The following is a 27,087-nucleotide window of genomic DNA, read 5'->3' on the forward strand; positions in this document are numbered from 1 at the left end:
ATCGATGTCATTGAGTGGAAGCCCTGAGCCCCTCATTGGGTCAGATCTGATCAGCCACCTCTGCACCTGAATCAATGCGCTCAGACTCTTTATTTCAAGTCGGAATGGCACTTTTTGTTCCTGGAGCACAGTGACGTCTCTTCCCACTCTCTTGCCAAAGGGGAAATGCCAGGCCCAGAAGCACCAGGTCCTGGGTGGTAAAGGCCAAACCCAGTGCTGGGGGTGGGTGGGAGGTGGCCTTGGAGTTTTACTGTCTGCTGGGGCCAAGAGTTCCCCTCAGAATGTAGAGAGCAGGATTGAGACTTCCAGGGACAAAGCTGGGGGCAGGAACTTGGGCTGGGGGAAGGAAGGAACCCAGCTGCAGCAGCCGCCACCCAGGTTTCAGAAGCTCCAGTGATTGACCCATGGGGTGTGGCTGGGTGTCACTCTCCTCAGCCAGGTTTGCCTGTTCCCACCCTGGGTGGCAGGAAAGAAGGCAAAAGGTGAAACCCGATGCAGGTTCTTTTGACTGAGGATGACTCTGTCTTTTGACTGAGGATGACAAGCTCCCCCAAGGATGAGAGCTTGGGAGAGGGAGAGGTTCTGGTTTCTCCTTAAGATCTTCCCAGCAAATAGCTGCATTCTTCAGTCACCCAAGCGCGCCCTCAGGCTGGCCTGAAGCCCAGCCACCTCAAAGGCACATTCCTGGTGCTGTCCAGGAGGGGAGCCTAGGAATCACACGAAAGTCTCCATCACTTCTTTACGCCAAGCCTGGGGAAACACCTGACTGCAGAACTTGAGCCTCCCTCAGATGTCACTGCAGCACGCACTGGCCTGCCCTTTGGGTCAGCACCCTGGTCAGCTCCTCAGAAGGCCTTCACCCTGGATGAAGAAGAGACAACCCCTTTTCAGTGAGAGCAGGCTCCCAGCTTTGTGCACTGTGACATCATCCCACTAAGCAGCCTCCACGCCAGCATCTCCTGGGCTCCTGCCTCTGCAGTCCAGGCTGAGAAGAAATCAGAGATGTGGGAACTCATCAGCCAGGGACAGAGGTGCCTCTGTTACAAGGGGAGGGCCTCTGTTACAACACAGCCTATGTTGGGACCTAGAAGTCCTGAGCACCACACCCTTGCCTCCATTCTCCAAGGCCCATTTACCACACCGTTATCAGCTTCTGGGATTTAAGAAGCTGCTGCTGGGAGAGGTATGGGAGCCAGCCTAGAAGAGGCAACTGGTAGTTCAACTGTAGCCCAAAGGCACAAACTGCCACCCCAGACAGCCAAGGCTGGATAAGGGCAGTGGGACAGCCAGTGGCTATAAGCCCACGGTGTGGAGGGAGCCACCTGTGTTGAGACCCCAGCTCTACACTGACTGTTTATCTTGCCTGGGGCAAGTTGATTAACTGCTCAGTGCCTCAGTTTTCCTAGTTCTAAAATGGGGATAGTAATTGTCCCTATCATAAGTGGGTATGATTTTGGCAGTGCCAGGTGCATCATACTGAAAACAAGTGCCTCGTACATTGTGGGTACCCAGGAAGCCAGCTTACAGCCCCTCAGAGGAAACTCATCAGCAGGCATCTGAGGGAGCCTGGATCCCTGCATCCTGCAGGTGCCTGGGGTCCTACGCCCAGGAGAAGCTGCCCCCTCACTCCACAGCAGTCTACACAGCACCCCCTGACCAGGGGTACGCCTGTTTGTGCAGGTGTCAGGAGGGAGCCCTGGGCCTCTCTGGGCTCTGACCTTCCCTGGCAGGACTATAGAGGGCCCAGAACGCCGCCTTCTCCCAGCCAGGCCCTTCCCTCCCTTTCCCAAACTCACAGCCTCCTCACCGCTCTCTGCCTCAGACTCAGGACTAATCTCACTATGTCCTTCATCTCTGTTTGCATCAGGGGCTGCAAGAAGCTCAGTTCACCTCCCCTTCATGGCCTTGAATACTCCTTTTCTTACTCCATCTGCTGAAACCTTTTTTCCAAGCCCTCTGGAGGCCCCAGGGCCTCAGCCACTCCCTGGAACATTCTTCCCTTTCTTGCTTAGACTGAAACCTAGCTCTCCAGAGACCTGCTTCCCCACCCTGGGCATCCTCCTATGTGGGGCTGCTTTCCTCCCTGCCTGCCCCTCATGCCCTCACTGGAATCGAACAGGTCCTTACAGACCATCTCCTGTGCCTGTTCTGAGGAGCCCTCTGGTTCGGAATCCCTGCACAGGCTCTGTGGTCCTGGCCCTCTCCCCTCCCCAGCACCACACCCCCAGATTGCTCTTGTAGAGCACCACGTGGTCTCCATGTGAGGGAAACAGGACTGCTAAGCTGCATGACTACCTCCTCCTCCAGGATGCTTTTCACATCTTCCACGATCCCCTCACTGGAGACCTTCCACGGCCCGGACTCATCTTAGGCCTCCCTGTTCTCTCCATGTGCTACTGGGGTGCCTGCCGATCAGATAATGAGCGGTGCTGTCACTGAACTGACTGCCCGCGGAGACTCGTGGTCTTTGGTGCATTCCAGGCTCCACCACAGACTCTGCATCCACAGACAACTGTGGTCCTGGCTGCTCTCTGCCATCAGGTTACCCTTCCATTTTTACTTATTGCCTAAAGAACTTCATACAAAATTCTATTTAAAACCAGTTTAGGCCGGGTGCAGTGGCGCATGCCTGTAATCCCAGCACTTTGGGAGGCCGAGGTGGGCAGATCACGAGGTCAGGAGATGGAGACCATCCTGGCTAACACAGTAAAACCTCGTCTCTACTAAAAATACAAAAAATTAGCCAGGTGTGGTGGCGGGCGCCTGTAGTCCCAGCTACTCAGGAGGCTGAGGCAAGAGAATGGCATGAACCCAGGAGGTGGAGTCTGCAGTGAGCAAACTCTTAGCTCTTAGCTGAGACTCACATTCCTCATGTATATAATGACTATAACAAAACTAATTCTGTCTCAAACTGATTGTGACACTTGAAGGAGGCAACATAGAGAAGTGCCCATATACTCAATTTATATCTGTTATTATTTTCATTCTTATAACTTAAGCACCTGCTTATTAACTACAGTCATATGTGGCAGAATGACATTTTGGTCAATGACAGACTACATGTATGACAGTGCTCCCATAAGATTATAACAAAGCTGAAAATTTCCCTTTGCCTAGTAAAGTCGTAACTGTTGGAATGTCGGCGCAGTGCGTTACTTACGTGTCTGTGGTGAGGCGGTGTAAACAAACCTACTGCGCTGCATCATTAGAGTCAAACAACATTTCTTTTTGGTAAAGATTTTAAGTAATATGTTATACAAATGAAAGACTAACCACAGTGATGGTATTTTTAGAAACAGATAAACTAAGAGTCCATGAGGATTTGGAGAAACGGCTATTCACATATGCTGTTAGAGGAGCATGAATTGGTGTCATCATTTTGGAAAAAGTTTGGCATTATTTATGATAATGAAAGATATGCCCCCTTCTAACAGTCTACTCCACAGAAGTGCGTGCTGGTGCTATTCCAAAACCATTGACAAAAATACTCAAAGCACCATTACTTGAGATAGTCACAATTATATTAAAAGTAACTCTGGCCAGGTACAGTGGCTCATGCCTATAATCTGAGCACTTTGGGAGGCTGAGGTGTGCAGATTGCCTGAGGTCAGGAGTGCGTGACCAGCCTGACCAACATGGTGAAACCCTGTCTCTATCAAAAATACAAAAAAATTAGCCAAGCGTGGTGGTGGGCGCCTGTAGTCCCAGCTACTGAAGAGGCTGGGGCAGAAGAATGGCGCGAACCCGGGAGGCAGAGCTTGCAGTGAGCCGAGATCACACCACTGCACTCCAGCCTGGGCGAGAGAGCGAGACTGTCTCCGAAAAAAAAAATAAAAAAAGAAAAAGTCTAGAACTTAAGTGATGAATATCAACTTAGAGAACAAAACCAAAGCCAAAGTTTTGAAGATAGGAAATAGTGTGATACTATCTTTTGTGGGAAGGAACTATTGGCTTCTCCAAAAATTAGAGAACTGGGGAGAAAGAAACCTCATCTCAGAATCTGTGACTGGGTTGGAACTGGAGGCTGGAAATATGCTCAAGGTCAAACATTCCTCCTCCCTTCAAAGGAGTCTGGAGTTTTACCAGTGAGCCCAGCGTGAATATTCACTCCGCCATCTACCCCAGGAGATTCCTTTAAACCAGGAGCGCACAGTGAGGACAGAAACATGAACATGCACTAACAAGTCCTGAAAGCTCAGAGGGTACTCTTGATTTCCCCTTGGCACACAGCAGAAGAACTGTTTCTCTAGGTTCCAGGAAATGCCTGTGAGAGAGCTGTGTCCCCCATATTCCCTTCATCACAGATGACACCCAGTGCTTAAGCCTACACCCTTCTGCACAATCCCTAGGAGTGCTGACTAATCCAAACCAAAGGCTCTCATGTTCCACAGGCAGAAAAGAGCAGGTGGACTGCAAAGAGAATCTCTCGTGAACGTGGCACCCCCATAGCCCATAGAGACAGTTCTTACCATGATGCCAAGAAACTCTGGAAACAACAAGCCAGACCTCACACATATTTCCATTTTCCTTCTGATTTCATACCCCCTCTTTCAGCCCCTCCTCACAAGCAGCAGGGATAACCTGGAGGCTCCTGGGAACCTTTTCCCATTGGGTTTTTCCTGGCACGTAGTTCCCTACCTGGATAAGTCTCCTCGTCACTTATGCTCTCCAGCGTCAAGTCTTTAGAAAGAAAAACACCAGGATAAGTCATTAGACAGAGTGACTCACCTGCTCCTCCTACTTTAGCTGAAGCTGATTGATGGGCTATTCTCCAACCCCACGCTGCTTCATACATGATCCCCTCATCTTTCTTCTGGGTTGACAAACTGCCCTACAGCTTCTCGGGCCAGAGTTCTTTTTTTTTTTTTTTTTTTGAGACTGAGTCTGGCTCTGTCGCCCAGGCTGGAGTGCAGTGGCTGGAACTCAGCTCACTGCAAGCTCCGCCTCCCGGGTTTACGCCATTCTTCTGCCTCAGCCTCCCGAGTAGCTGGGACTACAGGCGCCACCACCTCGCCCGGCTAGTTTTTTGTATTTTTTTTTTTTAGTAGAGACGGGGTTTCACCATGTTCACCAGGATGGTCTCGATCTCCTGACCTCGTGATCCACCCGTCTCGGCCTCCCAAAGTGCTGGGATTACAGGCTTGAGCCACCGCGCCCGGCCTCGGGCCAGAGTTCTATACTGGCAGAATCACTTTCATGAGAACCCCAAGCCTCTTTCCCAGCAGGAACCCAGAATCAGGTTTATATACACTGATGCTAGCAAGTTTTTCCCTCAGGAAGTGAGTTATTTCATGGTACATACCGTTTTCATTCCAAGCTGTTCCCTGCAATTATATAAAAGAAAACATCGTGAGAATCAGATTCTGCTGTGCGCTTCACACAGATCTGTTATTCTCTGGACAACGATAAAAACCCGAAGGTGGTACAGCGATTGAACAATAGGTCAAAGTCCCCAAAGCCTAGCACAGAGGATAGCTATAGAAAAACAATACCTTAATTCACAGAATTTACCTTTAATTTTATATTCAAATGCACAATGCTTAATCCAAGGAGGAAAAGTGGTATTGTGGAAAATGCCTCAGTATTCCAGTTGATACTGGACGCTGTCATTGAAAACCACGCTAGCAGACCATGTATCAGTTGGGAAGACACGCCTACTGAATTCCAGCCCCACAAAGAGAATAGTGTACAGTGTACATAATGTGCACTGCCAGATTTTCATATCAAAATTAACTGAGAAGTAAAGAATCAGGAAAGCAACACTGCTGTAAAAGACCAAAAAGGGGAGTCTTACCTGGACATCATCATCATCATCATCATCTTCTTTTTCTTCTTCTTCATCTTTGCGTTGTGGTGAGCCTCTTAAAAACAGGTCATCCTCAGGACAAACTGGAAGGACACAGAGGAAAGATCAGTGCACTGGTGGTTGGTGACTGTGAGTCACTCAGGGAGCTTTGCTGGATGTGGTGTATGGAGGTGGTTGACAAGCGTGAACTGAGTTGATGCTGGGCTATTCCCCTGAGTGGGAGAGGGATGGCAGAGAAGGGGAGCAGGAAAGACACGAGACATGAAGGTGTCGGCCACGTACTAGACGCATCAGGCAGCAACACAAAACATACAACCCCAAATGGATCTAAAATGCATACTGAGGGTCAGTGGAAGAGTCCTTTCTCCCTCTCAAATGTTTTGAAACTCTTCAAAACAAACAGCATTTTCTTAACGTATTCAAGACCACTTCAGTACACTAGGATCTAATTATGCTGATACCACATTTAGCATCTGTTTTAAAGGATTTATTACTTGATTAAAAGCCAATGTTATGGTGAAATGGACTCAATTTTACCCAAATTACTCTATTCTATTAATCGCACATTCTTTTTCATAGAGATCATTTAAAAATTCAATGTTAAAATGCTGCAATTAAAAATAGTCATGATTTCCTCTTTGTAAGTCTTCTTCTGGAACCACTTCTACACACCCTTTTGGACCCCTGTGATCAGGCGCTCCAGCAGCTCCTGTGTGACGACTCTCCCTGAGGAGATTCCCTAAAAATCAGGCTTCCTTCAAACAGGCCAAACTCACACAGCCTGCTCTACCTACACCAGTGAAGCTGAGAGACGTGACTCTGAACACTTTCTGCCATGAGGATAAGCTTCCAGGTTCAAATACACCTTATCTACTGAAATGAGGAAATGTATACCAATAGAAATGGATGAATTCATGAAAAAATGTTCATGAGTACGGGGGTGATTTTTGGTTAACTAGCTTACATAAAAATTATTTTTTTGGCTGAGCACTCTGGCTCACACCTGTAATTCCAGCAGTTTGGGGCTGAGGTGGGTGGATGACCTGATGTCAAGAGTTCACGACCAGCCTGGCCAACATGGTGAAACCCTGTCTCTATCAAAAATACAAAAAAATTAGCCAAGTGTGGTGGTGGGCGCCCGTAGTCCCAGCTACTCGGGAGGCTGAGGCAGAAGAATGGCACGAACCCGGGAGGCAGAGCTTGCAGTGAGCTGAGATCACACCACTGCACTCCAGCCTGGGCGAGAGAGCGAGACTTTGTCTCAGAAAAAAAAAATAAAAAAAGAAAAAGTCTAGAACTTAAGTGATATCAACTTAGAGAACAAAACCAAAGCCAAAGTTTTGAAGATAGGAAATAGTGTGATACTATCTTTTGTGGGAAGGAACTATTGGCTTCTCCAAAAATTAGAGAACTGGGGAGAAAGAAACCTCATCTCAGAATCTGTGACTGGGTTGGAACTGGAGGCTGGAAATATGCTCAAGGTCAAACATTCCTCCTCCCTTCAAAGGAGACTGGAGTTTTACCAGTGAGCCCAGCGTGAGTATTCACTCCGCCATCTACCCCAGGAGATTCCTTTAAACCAGGAGCGCACAGTGAGGACAGACACATGAACATGCACTAACAAGTCCTGAAAGCTCAGAGGGTGATTCTCGATTTCCCCTTGGCACACAGCAGAAGAACTGTTTCTCTAGGTTCCAGGAAATGCCTGTGAGAGAGCTGTGTCCCCCAGAGTCCCTTCATCACAGATGACACCCAGTGCTTAAGCCTACACCCTTCTGCACAATCCCTAGGAGTGCTGACTAATCCAAACCAAAGGCTCTCATGTTCCACAGGCAGAAAAGAGCAGGTGGACTGCAAAGAGAATCTCTCATGAATGCAGCACCCCCAAAGCCCATAGAGACAGTTCCTACCATGATGCCAAGAAACTGAAAACAATAAGCCAGACCTCACACATATTTCCATTTTCTTTCTGATTTCATACCCCCTCCTTCAGCCCCTCCTCACAAGCAGCAGGGATAACCTGGAGGCTCCTGGGAACCTTTTCCCATTGGGTTTTTCCTGGCACGTAGTTCCCTACCTGGATGAGTCTCCTCGTCACTTAGACTCTCCAGCGTCAAGTCTTTAGAAAGAAAAACACCAGGATAAGTCATTAGACAGAGTGACTCGCCCGCTCCTCCTACTTTAGCTGAAGCTGATTGATGGGCTATTCTCCCACCCCACGCTGCTTCATACATGATCCCCTCATCTTTCTTCTGGGTTGACAAACCTCCCTACAGCTCCTCGGGCCAGAGTTCTATACTGGCAAAATCACTTTCATGACAAGCCTCTTTCCCAGCAGGAACCCAGAATCAGGTTTCTATACACTGAAGCTAGCAAGTTTTTCCCTCAGGAAGTGAGTTATTTCATGGTACATACCGTTTTCATTCCAAGCTGTTATCTGCAATTATATAAAAGAAAACATCGTGAGAATCAGATTCTGCTGTGTGCTTCACACAGATCTGTTATTCTCTAGACAACGATAAAAAACCAGAAGGCAGTACAGCGATTGAACAATAGGTCAAAGTCCCCAAAGCCTAGCACAGAGGATAGCTATAGAAAAACAATACCTTAATTCACAGAATTTACCTTTAATTTTATATTCAAATGCACAATGCTTAATCCAAGGAGGAAAAGTGGTATTGTGGAAAATGCCTCGGTATTCCAGTTGATACTGGATGCTGTCATTGAAAAGCACCCTAGTGGACCATGTATCAGTTGGGAAGACACGCCTACTGAATTCCAGCCCCACAAAGAGAATAGTGTACAGTGTACATAAAGTGCACTGCCAGATTTTCATATCAAAATTAACTGAGAAGTAAAGAATCAGGAAAGCAACATTGATGTAAAAGACCAAAAAGGGGAGTCTTACCTGGACATCATTATTATCATCATCATCTTTTTCTTCTTCATCTTTGCGTTGTGGTGAGCCTCTTAAAAACAGGCCATCCTCAGGACAAACTGGAAGGACACAGAGGAAAGATCAGTGCACTGGTGGTTGGTGACTGTGAGTCACTCAGGGAGCTTTGCTGGATGTGGTGTATGGAGGTGGCTGACAAGCGTGAACTGAGTTGATGCTGGGCTATTCCCCTGAGTGGGAGAGGGATGGCAGAGAAGGGGAGCAGGAAAGACACGAGACATGAAGGCGTCGGCCTCGTACTAGAGGCATCAGGCAGCAACACAAAACATACAACCCCAAATGGATCTAAAATGCATACTGAGGGTCAGTGGAAGAGTCCTTTCTCCTGCTCAAATGTTTTGAAACTCTTCAAAACAAACAGCATTTTCTTAACATATTCAAGACCACGTCAGTACACTAGGATCTAATTATGCTGATACCACATTTAGCATCTGTTTTAAAGGATTTATTACTTGATTAAAAGCCAATGTTATGGTGAAATGGACTCAATTTTACCCAAATTACTCTATTCTATTAATCACACATTCTTTTTCATAGAGGTCATTTAAAAAATTAAGTTTTAAAATGCTACAATTAAAAATAGTCATGATTTCCTCTTTGTAAGTCTTCCTCTGGAACCACTTCTACACACCCTTTTGGACCCCTGTGATCAGGCGCTCCAGCAGCTCCTGTGTGACTCTCCCTGAGGAGATTCCCTAAAAATCAGGCTTCCTTCAAACAGGCTAAGCTCACACAGCCTGCTCTATGTACACCAGTGAAGCTGAAAGACATGACTCTGAACACTTTCTGCCATGAGGATAAGCTTCCAGGTTCAAATACACCTTATCTACTGAAATGAGGAAATGTATACCAATAGAAATGAATGAATTCATGAAAAAATGTTCATGAGTACGGGGGTGATTTTTGGTTAACTAGCTTACATAAAAATTATTTTTTTGGCTGAGCACTCTGGCTCACACCTGTAATTCCAGCAGTTTGGGAGGCTGAGGTGGGCGGATGACCTGATGTCAAGAGTTCACGACCAGCCTGGCCAACATGGTGAAACCCTGTCTCTATCAAAAATACAAAAAAATTAGCGAAGCGTGGTGGTGGGCGCCTGTAGTCCCAGCTACTCGGGAGGCTGAGGCAGAAGAATGGCTCGAACCCGGGGGGCAGAGCTTGCAGTGAGCTGAGATCATACCACTGCACTCCAGCCTGGGTGAGAGAGCGAGACTTTGTCTCAGAAAAAAAAAATAAAAAAAGAAAAAGTCTAGAACTTAAGTGATGAATATCAACTTAGAGAACAAAACCAAAGCCAAAGTTTTGAAGATAGGAAATAGTGTGATACTATCTTTTGTGGGAAGGAACTATTGGCTTCTCCAAAAATTAGAGAACTGGGGAGAAAGAAACCTCATCTCAGAATCTGTGACTGGGTTGGAACTGGAGGCTGGAAATATGCTTAAGGTCAAACATTCCTCCTCCCTTCAAAGGAGACTGGAGTTTTACCAGTGAGCCCAGCGTGAGTATTCACTCCGCCATCTACCCCAGGAGATTCCTTTAAACCAGGAGCGCACAGTGAGGACAGACACATGAACATGCACTAACAAGTCCTGAAAGTTCACAGGGTACTCTTGATTTCCCCTTGGCACACAGCAGAAGAACTGTTTCTCTAGGTTCCAGGAAATGCCTGTGAGAGAGCTGTGTCCCCCAGAGTCCCTTCATCACAGATGACACCCAGTGCTTAAGCCTACACCCTTCTGCACAATCCCTAGGAGTGCTGACTAATCCAAACCAAAGGCTCTCATGTTCCACAGGCAGAAAAGAGCAGGTGGACTGCAAAGAGAATCTCTCATGAACGCAGCACCCCCAAAGCCCATAGAGACAGTTCCTACCATGATGCCAAGAAACTGAAAACAATAAGCCAGACCTCACACATATTTCCATTTTCTTTCTGATTTCATACCCCCTCCTTCAGCCCCTCCTCACAAGCAGCAGGGATAACCTGGAGGCTCCTGGGAACCTTTTCCCATTGGGTTTTTCCTGGCACGTAGTTCCCTACCTGGATGAGTCTCCTCGTCACTTAGACTCTCCAGCGTCAAGTCTTTAGAAAGAAAAACACCAGGATAAGTCATTAGACAGAGTGACTCGCCCGCTCCTCCTACTTTAGCTGAAGCTGATTGATGGGCTATTCTCCCACCCCACGCTGCTTCATACATGATCCCCTCATCTTTCTTCTGGGTTGACAAACCTCCCTACAGCTCCTCGGGCCAGAGTTCTATACCGGCAAAATCACTTTCATGAGAACCCCAAGCCTCTTTCCCAGCAGGAACCCAGAATCAGGTTTCTATACACTGAAGCTAGCAAGTTTTTCCCTCAGGAAGTGAGTTATTTCATGGTACATACCGTTTTCATTCCAAGCTGTTCCCTGCAATTATATAAAAGAAAACATCGTGAGAATCAGATTCTGCTGTGCGCTTCACACAGATCTGTTATTCTCTGGACAACGATAAAAAACCAGAAGGTGGTACAGCGATTGAACAATAGGTCAAAGTCCCCAAAGCCTAGCACAGAGGATAGCTATAGAAAAACAATACCTTAATTCACAGAATTTACCTTTAATTTTATATTCAAATGCACAATGCTTAATCCAAGGAGGAAAAGTGGTGTGGAAAATGCCTCGGTATTCCAGTTGATACTGGATGCTGTCATTGAAAAGCACCCTAGTGGACCATGTATCAGTTGGGAAGACACGCCTACTGAATTCCAGCCCCACAAAGAGAATAGTGTACAGTGTACATAATGTGCACTGCCAGATTTTCATATCAAAATTAATTGAGAAGTAAAGAATCAGGAAAGCAACATTGATGTAAAAGACCAAAAAGGGGAGTCTTACCTGGACATCATTATTATCATCATCATCTTCTTTTTCTTCTTCTTCATCTTTGCGTTGTGGTGAGCCTCTTAAAAACAGGCCATCCTCAGGACAAACTGGAAGGACACAGAGGAAAGATCAGTGCACTGGTGGTTGGTGACTGTGAGTCACTCAGGGAGCTTTGCTGGATGTGGTGTATGGAGGTGGCTGACAAGCGTGAACTGAGTTGATGCTGGGCTATTCCCCTGAGTGGGAGAGGGATGGCAGAGAAGGGGAGCAGGAAAGACACGAGACATGAAGGCGTCGGCCTCGTACTAGAGGCATCAGGCAGCAACACAAAACATACAACCCCAAATGGATCTAAAATGCATACTGAGGGTCAGTGGAAGAGTCCTTTCTCCCTCTCAAATGTTTTGAAACTCTTCAAAACAAACAGCATTTTCTTAACGTATTCAAGACCACTTCAGTACACTAGGATCTAATTATGCTGATACCACATTTAGCATCTGTTTTAAAGGATTTATTACTTGATTAAAAGCCAATTTTATGGTGAAATGGACTCAATTTTACCCAAATTACTCTATTCTACTAATCGCACATTCTTTTTCATAGAGATCATTTAAAAATTCAGTGTTAAAATGCTGCAATTAAAAATAGTCATGATTTCCTCTTTGTAAGTCTTCTTCTGGAACCACTTCTACACACCCTTTTGGACCCCTGTGATCAGGCGCTCCAGCACCTCCTGTGTGACTCTCCCTGAGGAGATTCCCTAAAAATCAGGCTTCCTTCAAACAGGCCAAGCTCACACAGCCTGCTCTACCTACACCAGTGAAGCTGAGAGACGTGACTCTGAACACTTTCTGCCATGAGGATAAGCTTCCAGGTTCAAATACACCTTATCTACTGAAATGAGGAAATGTATACCAATAGAAATGGATGAATTCATGAAAAAATGTTCATGAGTACGGGGGTGATTTTTGGTTAACTAGCTTACGTAAAAATTATTTTTTTGGCTGAGCACTCTGGCTCACACCTGTAATTCCAGCAGTTTAGGAGGCTGAGGTGGGCGGATGACCTGATGTCAAGAGTTCACAACCAGCCTGGCCAACATGGTGAAACCCTGTCTCTACTAAAAATACAAAAAATTGGCCAGGCATGCTGGTGAGCACCTGTAATCCCAGCTACTCGGGAGGTTGAGGCAGGAGAATCCCTTGAATCTGGGAGGCAGAGGTTGCAGTGAACCAAGATCTCGCCATTGCACTCCAGCCTGGGCAAGAAGAGCGAAACTCCATCTCTCTCCATCTCTCTCTCTCTCTCTCTCTCTCTTCATATATATATATATATATATATATATATATATATATATATATATGATGCCTATTCATTCAGACATACTAAATATTGGTATAAGGAATCATAAATTTTTATCAGTCATGTTAAATCTAACTTATCAGCTGTCAACATGAAGATCCTAGGAAGTAAAGAAGGTACAAATAAGTGGAAAGGCATCCTGTATTCATGGATAGGAAGACCAAACCTGACTAACACACAATACTACACACATGATCTACAGACTCACGACAATTACTATCAAACTGGTAACAGCCATCTGTGCAGAAATGGAAAAGACAATCCTACTATTTTAATGAATTGTCTGTGCCTCAAGTAACCATGATGATGTTTAAAAAGAAATAGTGTTAGAGAATACACATTCATGAGATTGAAATCCACACATACAAAAAAATGCAGAAATTCAGACAGCATGGTTCTAGCGAGGGGGCACCCATAAGTTAAGTTTCACAGATATAGAGAGCCCAGAATTGAATGCACACATATACAGTAAACTGATCTTCAACAAAGGTGTCAAAAATACACAATGGGGAAAGGACAGCCTCTTCCACAAATGATGGTAAAACTGCATATTCTCATTCAAATAAAGACATAGAATGCTGACAGTGTGCTCAAGGTTATGCTTCTCTCTCCATTTCCAAGACACTGGAGCTTTTGCAGTGAGCCCAGAGTGCATTTTCATTCTGTCCTTCATGTCCAGGAAGAGCTCTTGATACCAGAGGTAAGCAGGAAAAACAGACGAATGAGTGTGCTGCCAGGAAACCTAACAGTTTATAAGGTGAGGATTAATTTCTCCTATGCATCTGGGCACACCACAAAAAAATTTTGTCTCCAGCATTAAGTAACTGCCTGTGACAGAACTCTGTCCTAAACCAAAGGTTTTGAGATTTTGCAGTGGCAGAGGCAGAAAACAGCAGGTGTTTTAGAAAGATCATCTTTAAACGATAAAGTAAGAAGAGGTGATTGAAAACACAGGATACTCAAAAGCTCATAAACATGACACTTCTCACCATGATGACATTAAACTCCGAAAATAACAAAGTTCACTTATATTACCTTTTCTTTTTCTCTTTCTACACCCTCCCTAGCCCTGCCAAGTAGCAGGTATAACATGAAGGTTCCTGGAAATGCTGTTTTATTAGATCCCACCTGCAATCTTCTTACCTACCTGGAAAGGCATCCTCTTCCCTGCTGAGATTCTCCAGAATCCACTCTTTAGAGCCACCAACATCAGGATAAGTCAGTGAGAGGGGCACTCACTTCTCCTACTCCAGGTGAAGACACACTGGCTCACACAAAATCTCCTGGTTGGTCCTCTGGGTTCACACACATTTCTACAGCCCCTCTGCTCATAGCTATACGCTTACAAAATCATTTGCTCTCGCCGCACCCTCAATATTTTTACCCAGATTAAGGTTTCTATATGTTAAAGCCAGAAAGTTTGTTTCTCAGAAAGTGAGTTAGTTCAAGGTACGTACCCTGGTCAGACAATGGTAAAATCTGCAATGAGACAAAAGAAGATGCCATGAGGATTAGATCGATTCTGCTGCACCCCTTACACAGATCTGTTAGTCTCCTGATGACTTCACAAAACTACTTGCGAAACAGTGGTGAGTCAAGGTCAAAGGCCAAACATTCTAGCATAGAGGACACGTGTGGAAAAGACAAGAGCTTTCCCCACAGAATTTCTCTGAAGGTGATTTAAGTTGGTAAATGTACACGGCCTAATCCAAGGAGAAAAACTGGTGTGGAGGAAAATTCCTCTGCATTACAGTTGATGATGGATGCTGTCCTTCAAAACCATCCTAGTGTGTCATGTATTCGATGAAAAGAAACTCAGACTGAACTCCATTCTCACAAAGAGAATTGTGTATGTTGTACATAATGTGCCTTGTCATATTTTTATATCAAAATTAATTGAGAAGGAAAGAAATCAGGTGAAGGAAATAATGTATACAGTGGTCCATTTCTAACACAAAGTGTCTTGTACCGGTTTAGGTCAGCAAAGGACAGAAGAAATAGGATATGCCAGGCTCCTGCTTGGATGGGCAATGCCTGCTTGTTGGCCCCACCTCCTCCCCACTTAGTTGCCCTCACTTCAACCAAAGAAGATGAAGATAAAAGTTTACTAGACTGCAAAATAGCTCGCTTTGTCTGTTCTTATCAGCCTGCCCAGCTACAGCTGACTAGGACGGCAATGCATTGTGGGCTGCAACAAAATGCAGTAAGACAACCCTAGAAAAATACCTAAACCCCCTCCCCAAAAGTCAATAGGCAACACCTGGGAAGATTGTGACCCCATAGTACTCAGCCTATGAGGAACCAGGGGAGGGACCTGCACACTAGGGGATAAATTGCTTGTGGAAACTGTGCTGGGTGTGTCTGCCCATAAGATACTGGATCTTGAAACACTGTCATGAAAAGTCTCACTTTTGGCCAGGCAGGGTGGCTCACGCCTGTAATCCCAGCACTTTGGGAAGCTGAGGTGGGCAGATTACTGAGGTCAGGAGTTCGAGACCAGCCTGGCCAACATGCTGAAACACCATCTCTACTAAGAATACAAAAATTAGCTAGGCATGGGGACACATGCCTGTAATCCCAGCTACTCAGGAGGCTGAGGCAGGACAATTCATTGAGCCCAGGAGATGGAGCCGAGATTGCACCACTGCACTGCAGCCTGGCCAACTGAACCAGACTCTTTCTTAAAAAAAAAAAAGAAAAAGAAAAAGGAAAAAAAGGAAAGAAAATCTCACTTTTTCTATTTTTCAGCTCCCTGAGTCCATTCTTTGGGTTTGGACTAGTGAATTTGTTTCTCACATCAGAAAACCAACATTTTCTTAGAAGACAAAGAAAGGTGGTCTTACCTCAATGATATAATCATCCTCATCCCAATCATCAGCCTCACTTGGTGGTGGGCATACTAAATTCAGGTTTTCCTCAGAAGAACCTGGAAGGACACAGAGGAAATATCAGTGTCCTGGGTGTTTGTGACTGTGAGTTACTCAGGGAGCTTTGCTGGATGTGGTATATGGAGGTGGTTGATTAACAACCATGGACTGAGTTGATCCTGGGCTATTCCCCCAGTGGAAGAGGGATGGCAGACAAGGGGAGCAGGAAAGACATGAGACATGGAGGCCTTGGCCTTGTACTAGAGGCATCATGCAGCATCACAAAACAGTCAACCCCAAATGGAACTAAAGCACACACGAAGGGTCAATGGAAGAATGCCTTCCTCCCTCTCAAATGTTTTGAAACTCTTCTAAACAAACAGCTTTTTTTTTTTTTTTTGAGACGGAGTCTCACTCTGTCGCCCAGGCTGGAGTGCAGTCGTGCGATCTCCACTCACTGCAAGCTCTGCCTCCCGGGTTCATGCCATTCTCCTGCCTCAGCCTCCCGAGTAGCTGGGACTACAGGCGTCCGCCACCATGCCTGGCTAATTTTTTGTATTTTTAGTAGAGACAGGGTTTCACCATGTTAGCCAGGATGGTCTGGATCTCCTGACCTCGTGATTCACCCACCTTGGCCTCCCAAAGTGCTGGGATTATAGGCGTGAGCCAATAGAGATCATTAAAAAAATATATTAAAATGCTACAATTTAAAATAGTCATGATTTCCTCCTTGTAAGTCTTCTTCTGGAACCATGGTGTGTGCACATAACCTTTTGGACCCCTGTGATCAGGGGCTTCAGCAACTCTGTGTCATTCTCCCTCAGGAGATTCCCTGAAGATCAGGCTTCATTCAAACAGGCCAAGCTCACCGAGCCTGTGCAACCTACACCAGTGAAGCTGAGAGATGTGACTCTGAACACTTTCTGCCATGAGAATAAGTTTCCAGGTTCAAATATACATGATCTACTGAAATAAGGAAATGTATACTAATGAACAAATTCATGAAAAAATGTCCATGAGTACGGGGCTGATTTTTGGTTAACGAGTTTACATAAATTTTTTTATTTGATGCCTATTCATTCAGACATACAAAATATTGGTATAACAAATCACAAATTTGGTCGGGAGGGGTGACTCATGCCTGTAATCCCAGCATGTTGGGAGGCTGAGGCAGGCGGATCACAAGGTCAAGAGATTGAGACCATCCTGGCCAACATGGTAAAACCACGCCTCTACTAGAAATACAAAAATCAGCTGGGTGTGGTGGCATGCACTTGTAGTCTCAGCTACTCGGGATGATAAGGCAGGAGAATCACTTGAACCCTGGAGGTGGAGGTGGCAGTGAGCGGAGATCACATCACTGCACCCCAGTATAGTGACAGAGTGAGACTCCGTCTCAAAAAAAAAAAAAAAAGAAAAAAAAAGAACTCACAAATTTATATCGATCATATTAAATCTAACTAATCAGCTGTCAACATAAAGATTCTAGTAAGTAAAGAACATACAAATAAGTTGAAAGGCTTCCCATATTCATGGATCGGAAGAGTAAACCTGACTAACACATAATACACACATGATCTACAGACTCACAAAAACTGCTAGCAAACTGACAACAGCCATCTGTGCAGAAATGGAAAATTAATCCTAAGACTTTAATGGATTTTTATGTGCCTCAAATAACCATGGTAACGTTGAAAAAGAATTGTGTTGGAGGAAGCACATTCATGAGACTGAAATCTACAAAAAACAGAGAAATTCAGACAGCCTGCTTCTAGTGTGGGGGCACCCATAAGTATCACAGATATAGAATCGAAAGCCCAGAATTAAATGCACACACAGAGTCAGCTGATCTTCAACAAAGATGCCAAGAATACACAATGGGGAAAGGAAAGCCTCTTCCACAAATGATGGTAAAACTGCATATTCTCATTCAAATGAAGAAATGGAATGCTGACAGTGTGCTCAAGGTTCTGCTTCTTCCTGCATTTCCAACACACTGGAGCTTTTGCAGTGAGCCCAGAGTGAATTTTCATTCTGTCCTCCATGCCCAGGGAGATGGCTTGATACCAGAGATAAACAGCAAGGACAGACAAAGGAATGTGTGGTCATGAAACTTAACAGTTCGTAAGGTGAGGATCAATTTCTCCTAAGCATTTGGGCACACTGCAGAATAATTTTATATCCAGGATGAAGTAACTGCCTGTGACAGAACTGTGTCCCAAACCACAGGCTCTGAGATTTTGTAGTGGCAGAGACAGAAAAGAGCAGGTATTCTCAGAAAAATCATCTTTAAATAATAAAGCAAGAAGAGGTGATCGAAAAGACAGGATACGCAAAAGCCCATAAACATAACACTTCCCACCATGATGACATTAAACTTTGAAAAGAACAAATGTGGCTTATATCTACTATTTTTTTTTTCTCTTTCTACACCCTACCTCAGCCTCTCAAGCAGCAGGCATAACATGAAGGTTCCTGGAAATGCTGTTTTATTAGATCCCACCTGAAACCTTACCTACCTGGAAAGGCATCCTCTTCCCTGATGAGATTCTCCAGAATCCACTCTTTAGAGCCACCAACATCAGGATAAGTCAGTGAGAGCTGCACTCACTTCTCCTACTCCAGGTGAAGACACACTGACTCACACAAAATCTCCTGGTTGGTCCTCTGGGTTCACACACATTTCTACAGCCCCTCTACTCACAGCTATACACTTGCAAAATCATTTGCTCTCACCAGATCCCCAATAGTTTTTAACAGGAACCCAGATTAAGGTTTCTGTATATTAAAGCCAACAAGTTTGTTTCTCAGAAAGTGAGTTAATTCAAGGTACGTACCCTGGATGGGTGATGGTAAAATCTGCAACGAGAGAAAAGAAGATGCTATAAGGATCAGATCAATTCTGCTACACCCCTTACACAGACCTGTTAGTTTCTTCATGACTTCAGAAAACTAGTTGTAAAACAGTGGTTGAGTCCATGTCAAAGACAAAGCATTCTAGCATAGAGGACATGTGTGGAAAATACAAGAGCTTTTCCCACAGAATTTCTTTGAAGTTGATTTAGATTGGTAAATTAGTACAATGCGTAATTCAAAGAGGAAAACTGGCGTGGAGGAAAATCCCTCTGCATTACAGTTGATGATGGATGCTGTCATTTAAAAACATCCTAGCGTGTCATGTATTAGATGGGAAGACGTTCCCACTGAACTCCACCCCAAGAAGGACTATTGTGTATGTTGTACATAATGTGCCTCATCATATTCTTATATCAACATTAATTGAGAAGGAAAGAAATCAGGTGAAGGAAATAATATATACAGTGGTCCATTTTTAAGGCAAAGTGCCTTGAACATGTTTAGGTCAGCAAAGGACAGAAGAAACACTAGGCTCCTGGTTGGATAGGCAATGCCGGCTTGTTGGCTCCCCGCTTCCACCCCACTTAGTTGTCCTCATTTTAACAAAGAAGTTTAGTCTAAGTTGAAAGTTTACTAGCCTGCAAAATAGCTCTTTGTCTGTTCTTATCAGCCTACCCAGCTACTTAGGTCATAAGTCAAATACTTGAAGAGCCCCTGAGCTGACTAGGATAGCAATGCATTGTGGATTGCTTGTTGAAACTGTGCTGGGTGTGTCTGCCCATCAGACACCCGATCTTGCAAGACCATCATTAAAAGTCTCACTTTCTCTGTTCTGCAGGCCTCTGAGTCCATTCTTTGGGTGTGGATGGGTGAGTTTGTTTCTCACATCAGGAAAGTTGCATTTCCTTAGAAGGCAAAGAAAGGGGGTCTTACCTGGGCATCATCATTGTCTTCCTCATTTGGTGGTAGAGATTTTAAACTCAGGCTGTCCTCAGGGGAACCTAAAAGGACACAGAGTTAATGTCAGTGCCCTGGTGGCTCAGGGAGCTTTGCTGGATGCGGCATATGGAGCGTGGGACTGAAGATTCTGAGACCATCTCAGAGAAACAACTATGTTCAAGTGGTGAGCATGAGGGAGTCTCACCAGATACCTCGCATCTTAGTCAGTGCCTGGACCTAATAAGACTCTGCATTCCCAAGTCAAAGATCAAGGCTTTGATGTTTGCTGTGACATAGACAAGACAAACTGGTCTTTTGGAAAGATAACCATTAAACACCAGAGCAAGAAAAAAATGGTTACAAACACAGTACACAAAGCCCATGGACATAAATTGTCTCATCTCTATCTTATTAAAATACAAAAGGAACATGTCAGGCTTCTACACATATTTCCTTTCGTTCTGTCTTCATTGCTCTTTTCCTACATTCCAAAGCAACAGGTGTCACCCAACTGCTCCCAGAGATCCTCCTAGAGTATCATTCTCTACCTGCAGATCTGCCTCACTGCAGCTGCCCTCATGGATGGGGTCCACTGGCCAATTTTTAGAGACAAAAACTCCACAAGAACTTATTCCAGAGAGCAACTCGCCCACCCTCCTACTCCAGGTGAGGCCACACTGGGTTACAAGAGATCACTCTCCCCTTCCCTCGGTGTTGTCAGACTCTCCCTGGGCTCTGGGGAGTCAGAGGTCTCTAGAAACGCATCGCTCACACTTGCCAACTTTCGAGTGAGAAAGAGGAACTGAAGGAACCACGTTTCAACTTTTTTCTTCCACTGGCCCATTATAGGTGTCACCTCCAATCTCACAGCCCTGAGATTCCCACTTTGATGTGCATGCTTTGAGTTAGAGGAGTTCAATAATCGATCCCTCAGCCAGGCTCACAGCAGATGTGAAAGAGCATTCTGTTGGGCCATTGCACGGTGGCTGTTGTGATGAGGTTCTTTTTTTTTTTTTTAATTTTTTGAGACGGAGGATCACTCTTGCTGCCCAGGCTGGAGTACAATGGCATGAACTCGGCTCACTGCAACCTCTGCCTCCCGGGTTCAGCTCCTGCCTGTTTCCCGAGTAGCTGGGATTACAGGCACGCACCACCACACACAGCTAATTTTTGCATTTTTAGTAGAGATGGGGTTTCACCATGTTGGCCAGGCTGGTCTCACCATGTTGGCCAGGCTGGTGGGTGATTCACCCGCCCTGGCCTCCCAAAGTGCTGGAATTACAGGTGTGAGCCACCATGCCAGGCCCTGAACTTTTACTTGTAAATACTTAAATGTATTGAAATATGAGGAGGCACATATATGACTGATAACCACACTAGACAGCACAGGAAATCCAGACACGAGGAAGACATGACCCCCTCCCCTGGTGTTTTCTTGCGAAATGGTTTACAGCTGTGCTCCCACCATACATTTATGGTAACTTCCTGGGCAAGTGCACAAGGCCCAGTCACTGTGTGGGGCTGGGGATATGACGAGGACAACATCCAGATCCAGAGGGATTCCAGCAGGGGGCGCATGTGCACACAGGGGAAGACCGTGCCCCTGCACTCCCTGTCTAGACACCATCAGAGAAGCAGGAGCCGAGGGGCAGGGGCACCTCACTGTCCTCAGGAGCTCAACCTCATCTCCAGGGACCCTGACTCAGAAGCTGGGGCAGACTCCAGGATTGGTGTAGGGCTCAACAGGCTGGACAGGCTGAGAAGGGAACATTTCCACACATGCGCTAGTTCCCAGCCCAGGGTTGACCTAGAACTCATCCCAGGGATGTGTTCACTACAATGCCCATGGGGCCTAACATGTTCTCCCCAGGACTGAGCTCTGGGTTAAGGACTAATGAGGAAGACACAGTCACTGCCCTGGCAGGAAACACCCATAGCCAGGGTTCCTGTATCCAACCTGTGGGAAGATACAACGCAGACAGAGTTTGACACTGAAGATTCCAAACATTCTATAAAATAACTGGAAACTGATGTGTTCTGGATTCCACAGAAGAGTTGCAAGGATGAGCTGGACTCTGGAATCAGTCCCCATCCCTTTGCTGAGCTCCTGATGCACTGGAACTCATGTCCTTCCCCACCTCCCCTGCTACTCAGGAGTGCTGCAGCTACAGGCCCAGTGCTAGGGGGTCTGTCTAGTTGAAACACATGTCAGCCAGGCATGGTGGCTCACACCTGTAATCCCACCACTTTGGTAGGCCAAGGTGGGCGCATCTCCTGATATCAGGAGTTCGAGACCAGCCTGGCCAACATGGAGAAACCCCGTCTGTACTACAAATACAAAACTTAGCTGGGCATGGTGTCGTATCCCTGTAATTCCAGCTACTCAGCAGGCTGAGGCAGGAGAATCACTTGAACTTGGGAGGTGGACGTTGCAGTGAACTGAGATCACACCACTGCACTACCCCAGCCTGGGCAACAGAGTGAGATTCCAGCTCAAAAAAAAAAAAAAAACAAAAAACAAAAAACCACACATTTGTGGCCAGACAACCCTTGGCCAATAGTGTCTCCTCAAGGACCATTCCTCAAGTGGCTTCCAGAAGAGCTGAAAAAGAAAAACTCATCTGTCCCAGTCCCAGGAAGATCAGGCCTGGGACCTGTCTGTGTCTGTCCTGACTTGTGTCCTGTCTGCTCTGTGTCAGAGAAGTGGGGACCTGATTCCTGTTCTGCCTCCTCACCAATTTCTGCTGGTGTCACTGTCATCATCGCACAGAGATGGAGGAGACAAGAGAAAGCAATGAAACTCCATTCTTGAGGCATTCAGGATGACGTCCACACCATGCTCTCGGCACACAGGAAGGCCAGGTCCTGCTCACTCCTACTCAGAAGGGGTCTCAGAGATATGTGTACTAACCCTGTTAGACATTTCTCCTCTGCTCTTCTCTTTTTTCCTTTTTTTTGAGATGGAGTCTTGCTCAGTCACTCCGGCTGGAGTGCAATGGCTGGATCTCAGCTCACTGCAACCTCCGCCTCTTGGGTTCAAGTGATTCTCCGCGTCAGTCTCCCGAGTAGCTGGGATTACAGGTACCCGCCACTACACCCAGCTAATTTTTGTATTTTCAGTAGAGACAGGGTTTCACCAGGTTGGTCAGGCTGGTCTCGAACTCCTAACCTCAGGCAATCCACTCACCTCGACCTCCCAAAGTGCTGGGATGACAGGTATGAGCCACCACACCCAGCCCATGCCTTCCGTTTCTTTACACTGTGTGTGCGTCCACTGAGTCAGTGGCTGCTGATGCTCGCCCCAGCCCCCGACAGTGGGACAGTCCACCATGGGGATCAGTACCTGGTGAGTGCTGAGCCTCACTCACCTAGCTGTGCAGGAGGTCTCCAGTGAGGGTGATGGGCACCAGGCTAATGATAATGTTGTCCTGAGTTCTGATGTGGCACTGGCCCTTGTCTGTCTGCTATGGATTGGAGCATCTCTTTTTATTTATTTCTTTATTTTTCTGAGACAGAGTCTCACTCTGTCACCCAGGCTGGAGTGTACAGTGGCTCAATCTCGGCTCACTGCAACCTCCACCTCCCAGGTTCAAGTGATTCTCCAGCCTCAGCCTCCCAAATAGCTGGGATTACAGGTATGGGCCACTATGCCCGCTAATTTTTGTATTTTTAGTAGAGACAGGCTTTCACCACATTAGCCAGGCTGGTCTCAAACTCCTGACCTCAGGTGATCTGCTGCCTTGGCCTCCCAAAGTGCTGGGATTACAGGCATGAACCACCATGCCCAGCCATGGATTGGAGCATTTCTAAGCCATGGATTGAGGTAGTCCTGTTATTAAATACAATGCAGTATCTTCCTGATCTTCCCTGCTTTGACCAAGTATTGAGGAATGAGCCCAGCACTGACAGATGTTGACCTGCACTGTTCTATGTGAACCCTTACACTTCTCAGAATCTGTGAGCTGCCCAGAAGCCTGTGGGCTTTCTATGTGTATTTCACAGTAATGTCCCTGCCAACGTCTGTTGTTCCGTGTACCTTTGCTACCCAGGGTTATGTGACCACTGGGGCCCCATTTGATGATGGGCAAAGTTTGGCAGCTTATAGGCTACACAGTTCCAGGTGTACACATAGGTGCTGGAACTCCCTGGTGTGGGGTCCTGTCACCAAGCCTGAGTGATGACACAGTTGAGTAATACAGACCATCAACACTGGGACCCATTTCTGGGTTCACTTTTGCCTCCTCCATTCAGGAGGTCAGAATCTGGGTTCACTCCTTTCTGCACTCTCTCCAGCTAAGGAGTAGGGATATTAAACTGACCTTCAGGTACAGCTGTGGTGAGGGAGGAAAGAGGTCATTTATGTAAAGTGTATGGTGGTGCTGAAGTTTTGCTTCCTTTTTATTAGAAAACATGACTCTGGAGGCTGAGGTGAGAGGACCACATAGGCCAGGAATTCAAGAAAAGTGACACTTCTACTATGCTGGGCATGCAGGGCCACAATTTTTGGGGAAAACACACATTTACAAACACACTCACACTCACTACGCATGGATTCACCCCTAGCTACCTCCCAACCCTCCTGCACACAAACCCACACCATTTAAATGATACGGCTGTTTCCAGGGTCTCCAGTGGATGATCACAGTTCTTCACTGAGCCATCTGCTCCTCACACTGCACTCCAGGTCCTCACTCTTATCAAGAACCGGAAGCCAGGCAGGCTCTCCAGACAAAAACAGGCAAGAGAGTCCCCCGCGACCCATCACTTAGATTTGTCATCAGCAAGGGAGTGGTCTTAGAATACGAATAGTGTTAGAGAGGGGAACACCACACACTGGGGCCTGTCAGGGGACAGGTGAAGGGAGAGCATCTGGATAAACAGCTAACGCACGCAGGGCTTCATACCTAGGTGATGGACTGACAGGTGCAGCAAACCACCATGGCACACTTTTACCCATGTAACAAAACTGTACATCCTCACATGTATCTCAGAACTTTAAAAAAAATTAAATTACAGGCTGGGCGTGGTGGTTCATGCCTGTAATCCCAGCACTTTGGGAGGCTGAGGTGGGTGGATCACGAGGTCAGGAGATAGACACCGTCCTGGCTACCATGGTGAAACCCCATCTCTACTAAAAATACAAAAAATTAGCCGGGTATGGTGGCTTGCACGTGTAGTCCCTACTCCGGAGGCTGAGGCTAGAGAATTGCTTGAACCCAGGAGGCAGAGGTTGCAGTGAGCTCAGTGAGCTGAGATCGCACCACTGCACTCCAGCCTGAGCAACAGAGTGAGATTCCATATAAATAAATAAATAAATAAATAATTAAAAAAAAAAATAATAAGCTACCTTAAGGGATGGAAGAAACAATCTGACTCTTACCTGGTTCCTCCATTTAGGTACCAAACTGACTGGATAGGTAAGGCTAGAGAATGGGACAGGGACTCCAAAATTGGGGTTTTGAAATTTCATTGAGAAGAGGGCTCTCCCTTTTCTAGATCAAAAAAGCCTCAACGACAAACACAAGAGGCAGAGTCAGCCTTTGCCCCCATGTCCCAGGTCTGGGAAAGCTGGCTATGGGCAGGAGGGAGCTGGAAGCTGAGGATGTCTCTGGGGATAACGGTATGGGAAGGGGGTGAGGGTAGCCACAGTGTGCCAGAGAGTAAACGACATCCATGGCTTTTTTACCTGTGAGCATCTTTTGGTTGCTGATGTGCTGCAGGTCGTGGCCCTCCGTGGCTCCCACATCCAGCTTGCCAGGCTCTATAGTAGTGGATTCTGATGTTGCAGCAGCCACAGCCTCGTAAGTATCAGATTCATAACAGGGTTCCTCCTCTCCCCTGCAGCAGCCACAGCTGGAGTCGATACAACAGGTCAGTATACACCCCATCGGGCACCCACACTCCACTCCTGCCTGAGCCTTTGGTGAAACTGAAACGGTGCTGCCCTAGTAGCCAAACTACTGAGGCTGGCACAGCACTTGTAGAAGCAGCCTGATCCCAGGCAGATCTGGGGCCTCAGCCCTTACTCTGAAAACACTTCCTAAAGTGGCTGGTCTATGATGTCGGGGACCTGCTGTCTTCTCTGAAAAATAAATGAACACAACAAGCGCCGAGAGGCACAAAAACTGCTGGGACACAGCACAGTCGGAGCTCCTCCTCCTCCTCCTCCTAGCTACCGACTGAAGGCTGCTGGCCCTGGCTGATGCCTATAACCCACAAAGGTTCCTATGTCACCTGGTTACCAGGAAACAGCCAGGCCAGGCTAGTGACTCACAATGTCCAGCCCGACAGCCCCACCCAAGGCCTCACAATGCCCATCCCTGCTGCTGCCCACCTTGTGGCCACCCTGCCCCTCTGTGCTGACTGCACTACTCAGGCTTTTATTCACCCTGGGCTGCCTGAGCTTTCCAGTCCTGAGAAAAGTGCAGGGTGGTTGGAAGTCACCCTTGGCGAGAAACTCAATAGAAAACCCTGGTACAGCCGGGAGCGGTGGCTCACGCCTGTAATCCTAGCACTTTGGGAGGCTGAGGGGGGTGGATCACCCGAGGTCAGGAATTCGAGACCAGCCTGGCCAACATGGTGAAATTCCACCTCTACTAAAAATACAAAACATTAGCTCAGCGTGGTGGCAGGCACCTGCTATCCTAGCTACACAGGAGGCTGAGGCAGGATAACTGCTTGAATCCAGGAGGCAGAGGTTGCACAGTGAGCCAAGATTGCACCATTGCACTCCAGCCTGGGTGACAAGGGTGTCTCAGAAAAAAAAAAAAAGAAAGAAAACCTCAGTTACTAAAGTCATTTCCACCAGCATTTCTGTTTTTCAGAGTCTGACAGCTTTCATTTGCTCACCAAATGTAGTTATACACAAATTTTTGACTGCTTTTCTAACTAAATGCTTCTCTCCTGTCCTACAAGAGTTAGTTCTTGTCTGCAACTTGACCATAGCTACGCCCAGGGCCCTGGTCCCACTCTCAATAGAGAGTCATGGCTGTGTATCCTGAATGAAAGCCTGGGACACATCACACTTTCCCCTCCTGGTCTATAAAATAGGGACTGAACACATCCTTCTCAGCTCTGTAATGCTAGGACCTACCAACTCCCTTTTCTCCCTCTGTTTCTTCTTTCCATGACAGGGGTATTCAGATATTTCTTTTATTTACTTATTTATTATCTTTTGAGATGGAGTGTTGCTCTGTCCACCAGGCTAGAGTGCAGTGGAACGATCTCGGCTCACTGCAACCTCCACCTCCCAGATTCAAGCGATTCTCCAGCACCAGCCTCCCGAGTATCTGGGACTACAGGCACACGCCATCACATCTGGCTAATTTTTGTATTTTTAGTAGGGACGAGAGTTTCACCATGTTGGTTAGGCTGGTCTTGAACGCCTGACCTCAGGTGATCTGCCTGTCTCGGCCTCCCAAAGTGCTGGGATTACAGGCAT

At 46.4% G+C, this 27,087-nt stretch overlaps 1 protein-coding gene across 2 annotated transcripts; it reads right to left on the bottom strand.

Moving 5' to 3' along the window:
- Positions 1 to 71: 71 nt before the first annotated feature.
- Positions 72 to 25,827, bottom strand: LOC107128636 (uncharacterized). Of its 2 annotated transcripts, XM_065522361.2 has the most exons (15): positions 25,333 to 25,827; positions 19,641 to 19,708; positions 18,689 to 18,710; positions 15,828 to 15,910; positions 14,442 to 14,463; positions 11,635 to 11,729; positions 11,145 to 11,166; positions 10,801 to 10,842; positions 8,715 to 8,803; positions 8,222 to 8,243; positions 7,884 to 7,925; positions 5,795 to 5,889; positions 5,303 to 5,324; positions 4,639 to 4,680; positions 72 to 861 (listed from the first exon to the last, which is right to left on the bottom strand). In XM_065522361.2, the coding sequence occupies exons 1-15, from the start codon at positions 25,532 to 25,534 to the stop codon at positions 857 to 859; spliced, it is 873 nt and encodes a 290-aa protein (XP_065378433.1). In that variant the 5' UTR covers positions 25,535 to 25,827; the 3' UTR covers positions 72 to 856. The 2 variants fall into 2 exon arrangements, with proteins under 2 accessions (XP_065378433.1, XP_065378434.1); XM_065522362.2 differs by lacking the exons at positions 5,795 to 5,889; positions 7,884 to 7,925; positions 8,222 to 8,243.
- Between the last annotated feature and the right edge of the window lie 1,260 nt (positions 25,828 to 27,087).

This window comes from Macaca fascicularis, chromosome 10 (genome assembly GCF_037993035.2).
Source record: "Macaca fascicularis isolate 582-1 chromosome 10, T2T-MFA8v1.1".
Classification (NCBI taxonomy): Eukaryota; Metazoa; Chordata; class Mammalia; order Primates; family Cercopithecidae; genus Macaca; species Macaca fascicularis.